We start from the raw sequence: 20,490 nt of genomic DNA, 5'->3' as shown, positions 1-20,490 counted from the left end.
GGATCCAGAATAATGAAAGAAATATCATGATCCTACCATCATTCTGGATCCATTTTGTTCATGTTTTATTTTTATTCATGTCATGTTGTACAGATATTATTGTATTATTTAAAGATATTATGATTAAAAATGAAATTACTCTTGATTCAGGAATCTGATTTTGACAATGTATAATTCAATAAAATTTCTATTACAGCTTATAAGTCAATTTTTTTTGCTAAATAATAATAAAAAATATTCCCAATGATGAATAAAGCAATAAATATGAAGTTATATTATTTTTAATGTAAAAATAATTCTATAAAAAGTTTATTCGAATGAAAATAATTGAAGGAATTATTTATAATATCGAAGAAAATAATAATAAACATGGAAAAAAAGAAATTGATTTAGTTTTTAAAGTTGATCTAGATTTAAAAAAATAATAGCCAATTTTTCATTTTTCCATGATTGAACTAATTTGCTAAGTATAAATTTTCGTAATGATTGTATCATGTAGGTCGCACGGAAATGTGTATACAAGAATAATAGGGGCCATATGACAAAGGTCGTACAAAACATTCGAGATACTTTGGATGTTTTTTTTTCCAAATTGGAAATGCGGGGCGATTAAAATGCCTCATTATATGAAATTATAACAACTGAGGGTGACATATAAAAGGGGATGAAATGACAAAAATTTCTATTAAGACGAGTATGAATATCCTGAATGAAATTAACCTTGTTTACGAGCACTAAAAGACAGATGACCGCGGCATTTCCGTTGCGGCTGTTCTGACCGGTATGCATTTAAACTCGATATCTGGAGCGAGTCTTATTGTCACGAAATTACAACTCAATTCTATTAACTCTCTCACAAACTACTATGTAGTTCCTTCATTCTACCTGAAAGTTATAAATAAACCAATTAAACTAAGAATAAAATTTATATTTATTTACTCTATCAAACTGGTATAGATAATAAAGCTTTATATTTCGCTTTTGAAGGCTAAAATTTACATTTCAGTTAACTTTCATTCGATTTTTATCCTTTTTTACGGTATTTTGAGTATAAATATTAATTAAGTTAAAAGCATTTTCATCATTAATTATTCAAACAACTTTTTTTTTGTACCTTCAAACATTTTTTAAAATATACTACTTTATTTTTTATTTTTTTTTTTTCGGTCAGTGATTTAAAAAAATAGCCTCCTCTGAAGGAAATGGATTTTACTTTAAAATTTATCAGAAATTCAGACATTTAAATATTCAACCCCTAGGATAATTATTTAACTACTTCAGGATACTCACAGCTTTTACAAAATGGATAAAAAAATTATGGTAAATATTTAAAATACATTCTCACAAAGCTTTTTAAACTGTATTCATAATAAACTTATATTATAAATAAATTTTATTAACTAAAATTAGTTTAAAAGTTTTAGGAACACCTTCATAAATGATGGTGTTGATTTATTAAATTGATACAATGTAAATTATTATTATTATTTTATAATTATTTGTTTATTAGTTGTTTAAAAAGTTAAAATATTACATCTGACATACTGAATGGTTCCAAATCAATTACGAATAGATTGAGTACCTGAAGACATGAAGACAGCATTGTTGAATGTTGACAGTTATGTCACAGGATTTAACATAATACGAGCTAATTTCTATTCCTATTAAACTTGTATATTTCACTTTATAGCTTTTATTTTGATAAATTCATGTGACATGTTATTAATGATATTGTTCCATGATCATTAACCATAATTTTTGAATTCTGTTGTGGTGTGTGTTGTTTATGTTTGTTTAATAAACACAGTAGCTTTCGTTTGTACTATAATATTGAACAGATAAACTTGCTACTGACAGTTTTCCATCACCAGGAAATGCCTCAAGCATTTCTATTGTTTTTCTCGAAAATCTCGCTATACATCAACATAACGATGAGAACCGGATGCATTAATTAGTGAACGTGGGGAAAATATTTATTTTATGTCACGACAACTAAGTTATACTGAATTTATTAAGCACTTTTATTGCAAGAAATTATTAATTAAATTCAACCAACTACGTTGAAATTTTTTGTTTTTAATAAAATAGTTTATTTTGGAAAATGTGAAATCAAAATGAACTATTTTGTTTTTTAAATTTTGAAAGAATGAAAAAAAATTACATGACTATTGGAGATAGTAAAATATATTAGAAATTTTAATACTTTAACATTGTCTCTTATTGTGATGTAAATTTAAACTTGAATATCAAAATAACCTGTTGTATGTAAAGACCATTCTTAAGATTAGCAATGTAAAATGAAACTTAAATTCCTGATGTATTAAAGTTAAACTTAAGAGTTTGCTTTAAAAATATATTCTGATATCTAAAGTGATGAGAAATGAAAATTAAATTACCCATGTAATTCGTTCATTTTTTTTTAGCAATTTTCATTTACATTAAATAGCTTTGAAGTATTTGGCAATAAATTAATTAATAAAAATTTAAAAGCTTTTAGTATTAAAATTTCCAACGACTAAAGTGAATTATTTGGCTAAATTGTGGGCAAATAAGTTTGTAAAGGTAACTAAAAATGTTGAAGGTTTACTTTCAAAAGTTGGTAGTAGAAAAGTCTTTTTATTATATCAGCAGTGAATAGATCAAGGTATATATCAACTGGAATAAATTTTTAAAATAAAAGTTGATTAAATTATTCTGCAAGTATGGTTAAAGAACACCTATGTTTATGTACAACAAAACTTTACGTTATGACACTTGAGAAAAGTTTGACCGATTTAGTCACTCAAGGGTTAATCGATGCACTTCGAGGCCATCTGATAGTGGTGAAATTTTTCACAAAAATCAATGAAACCACTTTGGAATTGTTAGAAATTCGAACGTTGAAAAAATTTTGAATTTGCTGTTTTTTCGAACTTCTATTGTATTGCTCTTTTTTTTATGCTTTTTCCCAGGGGTTCGAAAACTTACAACTGCTCGTCAGTTCAGGAAGGACTGGGGCAAAACGAGGCACTTCAACAGCTAACTTTAGTACAAAACAAATTTTTTTCTGCCCTTAAGGGCCTCTTATTAATATTGAAGTAATACGGAAAATAAATAGTAAAGCTGTAAAATAATGTTTTGTTTTCTCATTTTATTTCCTTTATGTAAGTTTTTGATAAGGAAATTTTTTTTTTCTATTTTCAAAAAATAAGGTCTTCTTGTTGTGTTAAATTTTTATTTGCTCACTAAATATAAATAAAAATGTAAAGCAGATTTTTTTTAGTCTATTTGTTTGCCTTTTTATTAAAATAACAATTAAAATTAACAGTAAATAAAATTTTGAAAAACGATTTTTATTTTATTGTTTTGACTTTGTTTTTATCTTTGATTCACATAGGAATCACCCTCTTAATTCATTTTACTGATCTCTACAAAAACAAGCTTTCAAAAAATATTTTTTATTTCAAAAATACAGTCAACTAATCCGAAAAAAGTGCTTGCAGCTGACCGTACCGAAAAAAGTAAATTTATGATGACAAATATTAGGGTGGATCTGATTGACTATTACACTTAATTCTCCAAATGAAGAAAAAAATCTAATAAATCTGATACACTAGAGTAAAAAATCTCATAAAAAGATTGTTATTCATTTAAATAAATAAACAATAATAATAAGCTGCTTAAAGTATCATTTTTTTTTAATATTATCAACCACAACAATAAAATATTCTGTTTGAGCGAATGATTTTAAAGCTCAAATGAACTTGAAGAATTGATCAAGATACCTAAACACGGCTTGCTAATCTACGATTCTTGACAGATGTCAGATCATTAGCAGATACGTACTTGCGATAGATTAAGTGAAATTATAATAAAATTGACTACAAAGGTGGTGGGTAGATAAAGAACGACATCAGACTGTAATACTTTGATTATTCGTCCCGATACGGCAAAAAAGATTGCAAATAAAAATACGATCAATGAGCTACAAACAAATGCGGGATTAAAGTAGGTCGGTCGGTAAAGTTCATCGTGTATTTAACGCATTAGGGTGATCTTGGCATGGTTATTTTGATCGATTCCGCCTTGGATGGGCACAACATCGTGGCACGCAATTTGCTTTGTATTATAGAATTGGACCAAAACTAGCCAAAAGTGAGAACTGCCAACAATCACGTTTGTCTATTGATCGTATTACATTACATCTATAAATTATACGTACTAGTATACATATTACTTCTGTTGGTACCAACAGGGGTCATGAGTATAACTGACTCATTCCAAATACTACATTATTGTTATGCATGCGTCAGACAGCTTGCATTGTACAATTTCACAGCAGCAGGAGGTTCACGACATGCTTCTGAATGTCTTCCGAGTGGATGAGACATTCAGGGAACACTTGGGTATCCATTATCATATTTAACCATCTGGAAAGAACACCAATGACATTCCAAGAATATTTAAATACGTTACTTCAACATATTCTAGATACATTTTTATCAAAGATGCTGATATTATAAAATTCCTGAATATTTTCAAAGTTTCAAGATTTTTGGCAATCATCCAAATGTTCCCTTTTGAGATATCAAGCAACTTCTTGGACTGCATATGGAGATTAGTGAAAGCATTTAACGACTTTCAAGCTTTTATCTTCATAATCATCATCAATAAATTTTATGAGGAAAAAATCTTTATGAAAATTAATCCTTGAACCAAGTTTGACTTCTTTAGACTTTGCTGGGGCATTTTTTAATAAAATACTTCCTTTGACTAAAATATTCTTGGCTTCTTGACAATCGATTATTGACAAAGGAAACAACTCCTCGTTTGTGGAATATTGTTTGGATTTATAGAATTCAAACTGACATTTATTTATTATCAAAAAAGATACTATTTGTAATTATCTGATAATGTTTGATAAAAGGATAATTCATTATTTCTTTATTTATTTATTATTTTTTTATGTATGAGTGAGAATGTTTATTATTCGTTTTATGCAATTAAATGGGATATTTTCTTGTTTTAATTGAAGTTATTCGATCGTTAAGTACACTTTTTGACACATTTGGCACTTTAATCTGTTTTGTTAGAACATGAGAAATGAAAATTCCTCGTGACATTTATCGTCACGACTAATTAAAGAAAATAGCATGCTACATGTGGTGAGAGATGACAGAAAAGATTCTAACATATTTTTTGTACTGAGAATTATTAATCTATATTTATTGCTTCATTAAAATGGATTTTTTTCTTTCAGTGATTTTAAAAACGTTTGATCATTTTTGTTTTTGATGATAAATAATTTGTGATTGCAAATAAAATGAAAAAAAAAAGATGTAAAAGAATTTAATTATAACTTTGATGATGGTAGTTAGCAAGAAATTTATTTAGGAGCAATAAAGATACGAGCTGTAGTAAGCATGTCCTATTTTAGTGAGTACTTGGATAAATTCGAGTGTTTATTTGATTACATAAATCACTGATAAATGTTAATTCATTTAAAATTCGCTTCACTCACTGATAAATTTATGACGTACTTCTTTTTAAAAACTTTTCGATGAATTTCTGATGTATAAAAACAAATTCAATTATGAAATAATTAAAATACTGTTAATTGTGTAAATGACAACAAAACATACCAGTTTGAATGTTAATTTTGAATTTCATTAATTAATTTTGAGTGCTAATGTTTGATAACTTTCAAGCAAAATATTTCTTTAAAATAAACAATTCTATAAAGTAAAGAATACAAATAAAAAAAAAAATATATTATGCCATCGTTTTAATATTTAATTTACAATTGTCTCTTGGATATAAATATTTTATTTCGTTATTGTTAATAATTCTTTCATAAGACATAATTTGTTCCGTTGAGAGGATTTTTTCTACAGATGTTTAATATTAGATTCTATGTTTTTTGTTGTTATTTTTAATAACTCTTCAACTTTTTTTTTTAAGAAATTGAAAAATACAATTTTCAAAGACTGAAAATAAAATAATAAAAAAATATTAAGAAGAGAAATATTCAGATTTTTCACTAACAATGTTTTCATATTTTTTACTTTCAATAAACACATTAAAAGAAATAGATAAAAATTTGTTATTTAAAAAAACATATAAATTTTATAAAGCAAATAATGTGAGACAACATTAATCTTCGTTTGATTATTGAAAATAATTGGATAAACTCACAATTCGCATGAGTACTATCTCATTAATTAACGATTGGTTACTGCTGCTTTAACTAGATATGTTTTCTCGTTATGTGGGCCTCAATTTGCGCGGGTAAACGTGTTTTTGAATTGGAATAACAAATCGACCTCGAGGCGTCCTACTACTGTGCTTTCAAAGGGTCAGCTAAATGAGGAGTCTTGTTAGTTTTGTATAAACTGCAAGTTGTTGATAGTTAAATATTTTTCCTTGGATTTTCCTTTTTTTTTCTTTCAAAATGTTTATTTATCCTTTCCTTTCCATCGTATCTCCTTTTATCCTTTCCGAACATTTCCATATCATTTAAAATTATTCAACTATCTCCAGTGAAGCGTAATATTAATTATTCGAAAATAGAATTTTAAGTTTTATTTAAATTAAAATCATTACCATAATTACTACAGCCCTGAAGAGTCTTTGAAATGAAGTATTTTATGAGTTTATATTCTGAAGATTCTTCATTGTTTAATTATTAATATTTTTCATGTAAAAAAAAGATTGCTTGTTCATAATAAATGCATCAAAATAGATGATATTATGCGTACACTTTAGAGAAAAATCATTTGAGATAAGTCTATTTGAACTCAACAGCAGATTTGTCGTAAAAAAAATTGCTATGTGTAACAAGGTTGTGTCTCAAGAGAAAGAGAGAGCTCATTAAAGCAAACATCATTTTAACTTGAAATAAATTTTAATACAATGTTTAAATTAATATTGATAATTTGTCTATAAAATGGGATATTTTGAATTAAATTCAATTTTTGTTGTTTTTAATTGAATAATTATAAATTTAAACAAAAGCTCAGAACACTAATACTTCAATTATTTTTAGAGCCTCGATTTAAAGCTGAAAATAAGCAGACCAATTGATGGATGCAATCCAAAAGGTAAACAAAATGCAATAAAAAATTCAGATTGAAGATAAATTTTATCTTCATTAACAAAAAAAAAATAATATTGATTTGAGTATGAATTAGCGGGGGAAAATTTTAATGATTCAAATTTAAACTTCAAAGATTATATGAAATTTTTCAACTGAAGAAAACCATGAGGCATTTTTTTATCAGGGTCAAAAGAAGAAAAAAGTTCTGAACAATCTTATTAATAGTCACAAAACCTTTCTTTCAATGCAATTTAAAAGTTTTTTAGCTAATTTTTTCATCTTATTCACAAAAGAGTTATCATTTTTATTTAATGCAATCTCTTCTTATAAGCAAGAATTCACTCAATACTTAAACCCTATTAATTTAATTCTCTTCACAAATTCATGGTCTTTTATTCTTACAATTTATTGAATGTCAATGAAACTTTAATTGAAGAAACAGTTTACAGATCTCTTATGAATCTCATAATGTCAATTATTAATTAATTCCAGAAGATTTTACTTATAGATTTTTCAATATTTAAACTAATATTGAATCACTTAAAGGAAATAAATTTCATTGGATTGTTCGCAAATTAGCTCCTTCAAATGAATTAATATATCATTTAAATCAGATTATAACAGTTGTTTGTTTTAGATCACTTCGGTTCGATGTAACTTAGTATCCAATTAATTCAATACTACCAAGTTATTTGATTAAATAATCGATATTCCAATCTTAAACAAATAACGTTTAGCAAAATTTGAATAAACCCGAAAAATTTAAGACATTATCATTTTTTTGTTATTTGACATCAATCACTTTCAATACTAACAACTGATTTTTAATTTTTTTTTTAAACTATTTTCATAAACAGAATATTATTGGAAACAATTTGAGCTATTTTAACTTGATCATAGAATATTGGAGCATTGCAATAAAAATTTTATGACAAAACGAAAGTACTTTTTCATTTTTTTAAAAATTTAATTACGAATTTTTTTGCTAAAAGTTTTTATTTAACAGTAGTAACAATAAAAATTCATAAAATTGATGACTAATGTATCTTTTTCTGTTAAATATTCAGCAAAAACGCAAATGAACAACTATTTACTCTACTTTTCTGACTAATTTTATGTGATTCACATATTTTTTTAAGTATGAGTCAAGCCTAATGATATCGAATAATCAGTTTTAATAATATCAACCAGTTACTCCAAATGCTCAAGTGTATTCCTCACTTAATTAAATACATATCATTGAACAAAAAAACGGAATAATCAACACATCATCATCAGATTCGTCTTTTACATGTTAATCCAAATGATAAAGTGATTAAATAAATGGTATAATTACCTTGATAAATATTTTTTCCTGACGTAGAAATTAATCACCTCACAATCACTTACATTAACCGCAAACTCGCGAAATTTCCCGAATCAAGTCGACAATTGCACGTGATTAAAAACGCACTTGACTAAATGAGAACGATTTCTGCAAGTAAGCACTAAAGACAAGTGTATTACGTGAAACCCGTCGTAATACTGAGCAAGGACCGAGCCCGAACAGAGGCCAGCGCTCGTAATGTTCCTCTACCTCCTCTATGACGACCACGACGTAGTGTGTCACAGGGCGCAGCCTGCGCTCTTCCCTCGCTTACTTCCCTACCAGTAAATTCGATGCATCGTGCTTGCGCACCACCCTCTTGCACCAGGTACTACTCAACTATGTCCGGATTGATAATCCATTCATTCTAGATATCTGAGATCCACCAGTTTCTCAATTTACAACAATCTACACTCTAGATCGTTTCAACTTTTATCTTTTTACCTTAATCGCGACAAGATAAAAATAAACTAGACGGTGCTTTGACTTCTAAAGACAAAAATTGAAGAGTCTTAATGGACGAAAATGTTTAATGTTTTTTAGGGAAGATTACCAGTCATTATTTCTTTTGAAAAACATTTATTTTTGGTATTTAAAATATTTCTTTTACTTTTTCATTTTATTTTGAATTAGTGAAGGCTATTTTTATTTTATTATTATTATTACGTTTAATATTTAAAATTAATAAAGTAATGAAAATAAAATCTCGTCTATTCTGCTTTAGACAAATATATTTAATTTAATGGAATTAATTTATTTATTTAAATAAGAGCCTCTTGGGCATTAGAGCTTGAAAAAAAACTCATAGTTGAATTTATATTACATTTTATATTTAACTAATTTTTTTTTTTTTTTATTATTACTCTATTCGAGTTAAAATTTAATACGACAGAAAATATGTTTTTGATAAAAATAAAAAAAATTGTCCATTAGTAGATAGTATTAAATATTTAAACAAATTTTTGATGGAAGTATATCTTTTACAAATAACAGCTAAACATTAACAATAAAAATATTATTTAAAGTTGAATAATTTTAATTACATATTACTTCTCATGAAATTCTAAGAAAATAATTGAAATTAAATTTTTTTCTAAACTCCTTACTTTCTAACTCATAAAAAAACAAGTGATTTAATATTTTTTTATTTTATTGAATTCATCGAACTCATATTGGCAATGAAAATGAGATTTTTTTTTCCCAGTGATATAAAGTGAAAAAAAATTGAAATAATTAATCCTATTTGTGTATTATTTATACAATGCTCTAAATCTTTTTATCTTCTTATTTTAATCCAAGTAAAGACTCAAATAGATAGGAAGTATACCAAAAAATTGTAAATAAATTATATCATTTCAACTGGTGTTTTAGGAAATGCACCGAAAATATTGCATAATACATCACGGTATTTTTCACGCTCTGAATACTGTTTTTCTACGTTCAATGCACATAAATTAGTTAATTAATGTAAAATGTCATTCGTCGTTGGTAAAAAGAAACAAATTCAAAAGATCATTTAATCATATTTATTTACTATTAAATAGTTTCAATTACTCTAATTCTATCCTGTTATAGCTTTCTATCATAGACAGATTTAATTGTAGCTATTGCCAGTTTTTACCCACAATTTTTAGCGAAAAAAATGAGCAAAAAAATATTCTAAAAATTCAATTCTTTTTTTTTGCTTTAATTTAAGAGTCTTGACATGTATTGTAAAGTAAAACGAATGCCATATAACTCTACCACTTCGAGTTATGTGCTCTAAAAAGTTTAAAGTATGTAACTTCTGTTACAATTTACGTTAGAAAATAAATCGAAATATCTTCAAACATTTCTGATTAAAATAACGTAATTACTCCAATAAATTAATCGATAATTTTTTTCGGAGCATTTAATAAAAAAATATATATTAATAACTAATTACCTTGATGACGTCATAAATAGGTGATATTTTTTTTTTTGATAATTGTAAATAATTACATTGAATAGAAGTAATAATTTATGTTATCTCATGCATGCTTAAAGCCTTGATGTATTTTACTCATAAATAATATGTTATTATTTCATTATTTTGCTTTTACAAATTCTATCAGTTCATCAGTTCTGTTTTATACAGTATGATTAAATTGAATAATAGCTGATGAATCAATTTATCAATACAAAAACAAATTCAGGTCATTTATAGAAAAAACCATTACTTGTGTTCGAATTAATGGAAAATTAGAAATAGAAGTTTTTGTTAATAAATTTGAGATTTGTATTGTTATTTTAAATTTAAACCAAATTGGATAAAATGAAAATTTTAAATTGTGTGTTATAAAGTATTGAAATTTTTTTTTTTATTTAACTATATTCATCTGATTTAATCCACAGGCTCACCATTAATTTAAGAGTGTCTGTTCAAAAGGTCCTATTTCCCTGAAGAAAGAAATGAATTTTTATTCATAAAAATGTATTAATAAAATTTACATGTATTAATTAGCCTAATCTGCGTTAAATAAAATAATAACAATTATTATTATATTTTATAAACAATTTAAATACTGTTTATTATTTCCTGTGAACTTTATTTATTATGGAAATTGGACCTTTTGAATAGAAACTCCTCAATTACTTTTATTCATTTGAAATTTTATAAATTTATTCTTCATTCAATGTCATTTCTAAAATAATTCTATATTCGAGAGAGTTTTTTCATTGTCAAATAGACAGAGAAGAACTGGTTTTAACCAATCAATTTTATTGACTTTTAATTAAACAGAAAAAAAATCTTTGGTTTGAATTTTAAGTTTTTGATAAGAATATTGTAGAAATTATGATAATGCTAAACTTTTATCGATAATCAGATTCAAATGGTGAAGGCATTTCAAGGAAGATAGTTCAACCTTTAAACCACTTTAAAATATTGATTTTTCTTTTTATCAAAATAATATTCATTCAAACTTCAACTTATAATAAAATAGAATGTAAGTGCACTTAATGCTTCATTGCTCTTTTAAAATATCTATTTATGTGTATTTCTGTAAAATATATTTCAGTTAATTTATCCCACTAAACTTGAAAAAAAGATTATCTGGTCATTTTTCTAGTATTTTAGTTAGTAATTATTTTAATTAACACTCAAGTTTGAATGTAACATAAAGTATTTACATGTCACATTCTTTCGAAAATTGTTAGAACCCATCGAATTCATTATTATTCTCTTGAGATTAATAACATGCTTCAGCATGTTGAAAACTCGTGAATTACCTATGGGATCATTTAATCATGAATATCTAATAGAGATCACGTCTTAAGAAAATGTAGAAGAATTATTAATAAAATGTTTAACATTCCAAGCAATTACAGCTCAAATTGCTCGAGGAACTTAGCATTTTATAATTGAAACAAGTTTTCCCTTGCAGAAAGTCAATAATTATAATTATCTTGAATGAAAAAAAAAAATTATTTCTATAAAAAATAAAGTATTATTTAAAATAATATTCATCAATAATTTTTTGTACAATGATAACCACAATATTTTACCTTCTAGAGCTTAGTCATGTGTGTTCAGAACAAATTATATATTTCACGATAATAGAAGTAGATTGATTACTTGTCATAAATAATCTTTGAGCAAAGAAATTTGATAAAATGAATAAAAACACATCATATATTCATATATCCACGTGTAAATATACATATATTGAATTGCTATATAAAATCCACAGAATGATCAAACACTTGAATCATTCAAATTGTATTCGCAATAGATAATTGATGGAGATAAAGACTCAATAAAAGCTATACCTAAGATATCATCCAGATAAAAATTCACTAAAATTACAAATAATAACTACTGACTATCCTGAATAACAATTGAATGAAAGCAATGGATGCCAAAAATTAATTTTGGTACATAAATACTCGTTAATGACCTCAAACTGTCTATTAAGAACTTCAAGATGATCTTCTGAATACTTAATGGCAGGAATAAACGATTATGTGCTTTCGATACAAGTCAATACAGAAAAGCCATTAATCTTGTTGACGAAAAAAAAGCAAAATTGTTGATCTAATTATGAATTCAAAGGACGTTTATCGGTAAACCAGACGTACAACTTTGACAGAGGTAAAAAGTGTTATCAGAGTATCAAGAACATCACATAAAAGTTGTTGGTGCTGAGGATGGCGACACTTGTCGCTGGCATAGTCTGCAAAGTCGATAAGCCACAAACTCTGTCATACCGACTAATTATTTATCACTTCCATTTACTTTCCCCCTCGTATTCAATTAATCTCATCTTCTTAGTGGTTAAATGATCATCAATCAATTTGAAATACTTGACTCACCGAACCTCGTGGCCAACAACAACAGTCCACCCTCTTCGACGTCGTTTGTCTTTCCGACGCGTCACTTCAGCTAAACTAAGTTTTTCCATCGCCCAATAATTTCAATCCACCACTATTTTCTTATTTACTTTTCATTTGATACTCTTAATTACTCGGCAATTATTCACGACACTTTTTGCTGCTATCAACGAACAGAAATGACAGAATAATTAAGTGATGATGCTGATAATAACAATACACCTGGTGCTATTTCATTGTTGGAAAGTTACTTTTTGAACAATCGACAGATTGTCACGAGATGTTGGTTGAAGATATATTGAATTATTTAAAGAATATATCAACTAACGTACAACTTTCTGAACATCTCAGCACGACGTTCCAACGAGAACTGAATGCCATATTGTATTTATAGTGCGACTTAGATTATTTTGAACGTCGCTCCTTTTTCCAAGTGTCTAGTATATATTTTTATTCCAATAAATTCTTTTCTTCTTCAACTGCTTCTTTTTCTCACGAAAACAAATGTTTATGAATTACAGTGAATTTTATTATTTGTGAATACTGCTTATTTTCTTTATTTTTGATTATTTTTAAAATCTATGAAAATTGATGAGATGAAACCTTGAAGTGACTTCTTTTGCTTTACTTTCTAATACTTTTAGCGAATATTATATGTTCTTTCAGTAGATTCATATCACATGGTTGTGGTTGTAAGTTGAATCTTTTTAGAAATTTCTGCGTAATGTTGCCAACACTCAGTACATACTTTGTATGTCGTAATGTCGCGAATGATTCATGATCTAATATAAATTCCAAGTTTTTTGGAATTACGTAATTATGTCAGTTATCGATATTACAATGTTTTAATTTCAACTTTAATGATCCGTGTAGATGCATTTTTAAAGTTTATTCTCTTTTTTATGTTTATTTATTATATGGTTTGGGTGGACAGTAATAAATATATCAATGCGAAATACCACAGATTGTTTACATGTTTACAATCTGTCGTAAATGACATAATAAAAAATTAACATATTCCGTGTATTTTTAACATACTCGGGGTCACTACAGGCGCCAATCCCGATTGAGCTTTAATGCTGGCCACGATTCAAATATTTACTAAATAATTAATGTCCTCCGGGATGCTAAACATATAGAAAAATTTCTGTCACGTGGATATTCGACATTAACTGACTACTGCAATTGCTATTTGGCTTGTATGGCAATGACGTCAATTGATCATCCTTTTTTTTTTGGTACTTTCGTGTGAAATATGCTTTATTACAAGAATCTGTCATTTTAACTTTACAATAAAAAGTTAGAGCTTAAAAGTTTGATCAAAAATTTAAAGAATTTTAAGAGCCATCGTAAATCATGGGGAAGAATAAAAATAAACGGTGAATTTTTTCCGAGTATTTAGAGTTTTTTATTTCGTCAACTCTATGTAAGTATTATTGCTGTGATGATTTAAAATAAACGTTGGAATGGAGTTTTTGAGTGTGAATAAACATTAAGAAATTTTTATGCTCTTACATGATCATAAAATGAATTAGAAGATTATAAAATAGTTGCGTAGGTCATCTCTCCCAGATATATATAAAGAAAAGAAAACTAAAACTCAAGCTCCCCTGGACTTTTTCTGACGAGTCAATTTATCGTCTCTGCCTATTCCTTTATAGGAAATGGTGTAATAAAAATATATACCTAAAAACATGATAACACTAAGCTCCAATTCAAAACTAAGGCAGTAGATTATCTATTAGAGTTGTAAAGCACTAAAGGAATCAACTCACTAAATCATTTGCATCCAAAACAACTCATAAAAGCATCCTTAAGCTTCAATAATTGCAATCCAGTTAATTAGTAACAAGTCACTGCTTCAGACTAAGCTAAAACTTTAGGGAAACATTTAGAAGACACTTGATATAGATCATCCTAATGCTATTACTAATAAATACCTCCAATTCCTACTGTAAATTTTACTCTCTTTCTTTCTCTTCTATGAATTATTGTTCTTCTGAATGATTGGAACCCTAGGTTTATGTAAAAATAATTCAAAAATGATTCTTAGATGGATAACAATAGGTAAATTGAAACATGTTATTGATATTCTAGCTCAGTAGAGCTTTGGTTTGACAATATCTTATTAGATAAACTCCAGAAATTATTGGAGAATGAAACATATTGTCTTGACATAAGTTATTCAAGAAATTGTGTTTACTTAGATGTAAAAATTAACAGAAAAAAAAAATATTGTCCTGAAAGAGTTCTTTTCCAGTTGATGAATCATATGTGTTGGTAAAATAGGTAATTTATGTTGAAGACTGATAAATTATTTTGCCTATAAATAGATATTGTACAAATAAACTATCTCACGTTTAAAAGTATTTATAACAAATTCATTGAACTCAATATTTATAGATTTATTGATGATGAACTTTATTCTGACTTTCTACTTCAATATCGTATTCGTTTTTTAAATTGATGTATTTTTAATCATGTATCTTCAATTAAATAGTCAATATGTAGCATTTCTATTTAGATTTTACTTGATGAAAATTTAATTCGTTTTTCTATTAATAGTAGGATATTTTTGCACATGCAAACAACTTCGACAATAAAAAGATATCCATCTATTACTTGCTATCAACAAATGTTGATAAAAAAAACATTAAATTAATTCATAAAGTATCAATCAATGAAAAGTATTTATCACCAACTTCCCTGATTAGAATGCCCTAATTACGATAATGGAGATGGAAAAAAGTACGTTTCTAACTCAAATTAAATGAACTGCAAACATATGTTAATGTTTACATGATAAAATTGTGGAAGGTAATGTCTATTTTGCTTTTGATTACAAATATATATTTTCTATTAATATAGTTAATCAATACCAATCTAAACTTGGTTTTAATTGATCATTTCTCAGGCATGGACGTTTTCAATGTGTAATTGATCAGGACAGCAAGGAGTCTGTGCCAATGATTAATGTGTCAATCATTGCACCAGTTACCCTTTAGGACTCAGTAAGGCAGCAATTGATGATGTTCAGCTATATATAATGGAGCTTTTTTAATTCTGAAATTCAATTATGTCAATGATGAATCATTTTGTAAACTAAAAATCACTTTGTGAATATTGTTATTGTAATCTTTTAACAGCTGTTTTTGAGAGAAAAATATTTATTTTTCATCATAACATTTACCAAGAATAAGATGAAATATGTATTTATATATAAATCGTTTTATTGATTATGCAATAACCTAACCTAATATTCTGATATTTGCTTTCAATACTTCTATACTTATTAAGAGCGTTAAGAATTTAAAATCTTAGCAATTAGTTTCAGCTATTTTTTTTAATTCTAATAATTCCTACAATTTTACCAACTCATATACAGGATGAGAGTAAAGATCCAGATGAAATTTTCAATTGAAATAATTTTATGTAGATGAAAAATAAAGCTAAAATATTCCCTCAATAATCTATTGAAGCGAGTACTTATATTGTACTGTAAAAAGGAAAATAACTCAATAAAATAGAGAATTTTATTTAGTATTTGTAATAAAATATTTCTTCAATTCTTTCATTCTTTCTCTTTCTCATTTATAGTTTCCTATGCAAGTAACCTTTGAATTAAACTGACCTTCTCAACTCTGCAGGAGATGAATGATCCATTTATGGAAAATTCCCATGGAGAAATAAAGTGGACTATTAAACGAATGGCGTAAGCATAAAATCTTTTTTCTTTATTTCAGATGATTTTTATTGCATATCGGATTGTGGTAAAAGTTTTAAATGATTTTTAAATTAAAGTTGATCAAATAAAACGATAGGAACTTTGAAAATAATTCTACCTTTATCTTCACATGATATGACTTTATAAACATGCATTTACGAAAAGATTACACTTTGAAAAATATCATTTATACAATTTTTAGAATAAATATACATAAAACTAAAATAAAGTTTAACTTTAACTGACGTATGTACCATATTGGATAAATTTTTTTATCTTTCATTGCAACTCCAAGTTGAAAAAGTTTCAAATTATTTATAAAATAGAGTTAAATTTCAAAATCGACACTAACTTCTTAGATGAGTTAGTCAGTTAAAAATGGATTTTTTTTTATTCTATGTTCAAAAGTAAACTTTATTTTGTGATTTTAGTAGAAAATATACTTAATATTGTTAAGAAAAGTTTTTGAATGTGATGATGCTTAGAAAATTTTAAATCATGTGTCGAAGAAGACTTCAACTTCCTGTATTTTCAACTTTCTTCTTTAATTTTGTATTTAATTTTGAAAATTTAATTTTTTTTCACAATTAATTAAATCAATGGTTGATAAACAGTACAGTACTAAATCACAAATAATAATTAATTATTATTAGGTAAATATATTTTGAAAATAATTCCACTTATATATGAAAGTGGTTTGATGAATATTAAAGGTGATTTATTATGTACATATACATAATAAATATATATTAACAATCACTATTTTATTTCATTTGAACAGACAAAGCATGTTTGTTCGAAATTTAATTAATTAATTGAAAATTAACAAAAACTCAATCATTTTCAAATTTAACTTAAAATAAATTAAATATTGATATTCTGTTTTAATGGAAGATGTTGAATTTAATATTGTTTTCAAAAATTCGTAATAAAAAATAGTGATGGTAGAAAATGAAGGAATCAGCTAACACGTTTCTTTCTCAATGGAATTTCCTTCAACTACTTTTGTATTCATTGGAGAAAATAAATTCAATATAAGTTGTATCTAACAGGTTACAAGAGAAAATGTATTCTGTTATTATTTAACTCATTGAAGAACAAAGAATATATTGTAAAATATATTTTACAAAAAAAAAAGAATGTTTCTATTAATGGTCTAAGAAAGTTTACATTATCTACATTTAATCATTATTTAACAAGGTTGATCTCTACTTGTAACAATAAATAAACACTTTCATATAAGTATATTTTATAAATAATTCAAATGTTCATGAAAAGAGTTAACTGTGTCAATCTTAAATCGAGTTTTGTAGGAAAATTATTTCATAAAACACATTAAATTCATATCACAAATACACTAGCACAAAAATTCTAAAGGATGTTATAAAAATTATATTCAATTATGGAAATATTTTTTCATTTGAATTTTCAATTTATTCTTGGAAAGAATATTAATTTATTTAAAAAATTAAATCTGAAAGTTTTTACATCTTTTATCTCAACACAGTAAAATCATGTTATGTTAATTTACCGCTTATTTTCGTAAGAAAAATTGCACTTTACGTTTACATAAGATATTCTAATAATAATATGTTTAGAACAGAAAGATAAACTAATTGAAACTTCAAAACTCTTTCTTTAAGAAAAATTCATATTTTTTATAAACAATGAATAATTTTAAATTATTATTATTAAATTCGGACAGCATGGATTTAATTTTTAACTGACAGCTCACCTTTTATCAACTTGTCAAAAGCAGTACCAAGAAAATTCTTTTACATAGAGAAAATAATTACTGTTTTCATTCTTTTTTTATACTCCTATTAAGGGTTATTAATTTTCCATACTTTCTGAACGATGCAATCCATCAAAAAGTCATTAATTTAAGACGACTTTTAATTAAAAAATATTTATTAATTTATTATAAACCAGACTTGAATGAGTGTCTAGATTAAAAGTATGACCTTGGTATAATATTTTCTTCCAAAAGTTGATTTTAAAGAAGTAAACAAATTTTTTCACGGTTTTTTTTTTCTTCAGCTTGAATGCATCTTTCTCATTTCAGTATCAGCACATTTATATATGTGGTAAATCTGTCACATGGATATCTTGACGCCTGACTCGCTACTTGAGGCGTCCTTGACATTTACACTCTTCCCTTGCCTTAAGCAAGTACATCTAGCGTAGCCAGCTTTTCCTTTCATCATTCAATGAAAGCATATACATGTAGAGTATTTCCATCTCTTTCTTGTTACTTGCACACATCAACTAGACACTTTGAATGTTTCTTTTGTTATCTTAAGACACACTTTAGCTACTTTAAACAATTTCTATCAAGCTGAAATACTCTTCAACATTATGTACTCCAACATGCTCGTAAGCTCAAAATTCTTAGATGTTATTTACACTCATCCTGCATTGAAATAATACACTGAGAACATTTTTTTAATTAGATTCAACAAGATTATTAGTATCATTGTAGATTTAATGAAGCATAATAGGATACTACTGAGATCAAATACATCATAGTAAGCTTTTCAAAACAACACTAATTAAATATTAATTAAATAAAGTCACAGTCCCAATCGTCAATCATGAATCTATTCTCATTGATCATACTTTACAATAATTCTTTTTTTTTGAATAAAGAATATGCAGTTTAGCATTTTTCATTGATCAAAAAATCATATGATTATAAAAATGTATAAGCATTATTTGTGATAAACATTTCTACATAATAATATTTTGTAATTAAATTATAGAATTTATTAAACGACAGTTGAGACATCCAAATAGCAATTTAAATCAGGTTTTAATTGTGGAGTCCTAAACATGACCCACTTAATTTTTGAGACGTCTTGTTTGATATGATACTTATTAAAGAAAAAATTCAAGCTTAGAGGAGATGATAAGACCAGAACTAGGACCATTCAGTAATTATTGATGTAATGAATAGCTAGAGTGTAGTGTCCAGGAAGTAGTAAGGTAGTTCTGAATCTTCATCTCACATTTCAACGACATATACCTTGAGAAAATGTAATCAAGTCCATATTTAATTGATGCTCAAAATTGACCTTATTTGGTGTAAGTTGATTTACAATCAAATCCATCTGTTTTTTCGATAATTATAATTAATAACATTCATGATTCATGAATTTAGTATTTATTCCAAAATAATTTAGAATTAAAACAAAAATGATATATTAAATTTTGTCCCTTAATTTTAATTTCGTGTCGTATTCACATGGCTTCTCAATGTAATAGTAGTCAACAAGACTGAGAACTTTGAACCTTAATCAAATGTTCATTCACAAAAGTGATGAAGACCATTCAGTCTTATTATCAATAGAAACCTTAACAATTAAAATGTATCATCACTCTTTGATCATATAAGGGATATGTTTAGAAAATTGTGAATAAGTTTTAGACAATATAATTAATTTTCAATGGTGTTGAATAATTGTAAACCTGAACTTTTTGTCTTTATAAATAATTCATTCTCTGATACAGCTATACATGAAGCCATAAAAATTGATATGATTAAGGAAATCATGTATTCATTCATTAAGAAATTCAAGAATCTATTCTAACACCATTTTAAATGCTTGACTAATAACTTCTCGACGAAACTGAAGGGAAATAATTGGTTAGGAAAATTTTTCTGGACTTGTAATTATAACTTCATTGTCTAATGAAGAACTCTAGCTATTGAACTGATGCTCACAAATGATGTCTACCTAATACTCAGACTATTCATTGCCTAATTGGTGAATTATAATAATTGACATCATTATCATTGTCGATAACTCATTTGATAATTATTATAAATTTTAATTAATTTCAATAAACTCTGATTAGTCAGATTGGTAAACATTGAATGTGAATTTCAGATATAAAAAGTGTAAAATAGTTTTTGTACTACTTGAATAGTTAATCTATAATGGTTATTTTATTTATTTATAAATCAAATAAAAA

General features: G+C 26.2%; 1 protein-coding gene across 18 annotated transcripts in view; it reads right to left on the bottom strand.

Moving 5' to 3' along the window:
- The window catches only part of dnc (phosphodiesterase dunce), a 107,407-nt gene that overhangs the window by 31,625 nt on the left and 55,292 nt on the right, over positions 1-20,490 (bottom strand). For 2 of the 18 annotated variants that reach the window (XM_035090914.1, XM_035090923.1), the window contains exon 1: positions 8,412-8,663. The exons of 12 other annotated variants lie outside the window; for them this stretch is intronic. Coding sequence is in view for 1 of the 6 variants with exons in the window: in XM_035091024.1 (XP_034946915.1) it covers positions 12,774-12,862 (89 nt within the window). In the remaining 5 variants the exon portion in view is untranslated. Of the gene's footprint in view, positions 1-8,411; positions 8,789-12,773; positions 13,145-20,490 lie in introns of those variants that run through there. 4 more of the 18 variants (XM_035091024.1, XM_035090904.1, XM_035090934.1 and 1 more) reach the window with 4 other exon arrangements.

This window comes from Chelonus insularis, unplaced genomic scaffold (assembly GCF_013357705.1).
Source record: "Chelonus insularis isolate UGA/USDA-ARS -01 unplaced genomic scaffold, ASM1335770v1 contig_130_pilon, whole genome shotgun sequence".
In the NCBI taxonomy this organism is placed as follows: Eukaryota; Metazoa; Arthropoda; class Insecta; order Hymenoptera; family Braconidae; genus Chelonus; species Chelonus insularis.
This window is presented reverse-complemented; position numbering and strand designations above follow the sequence as displayed.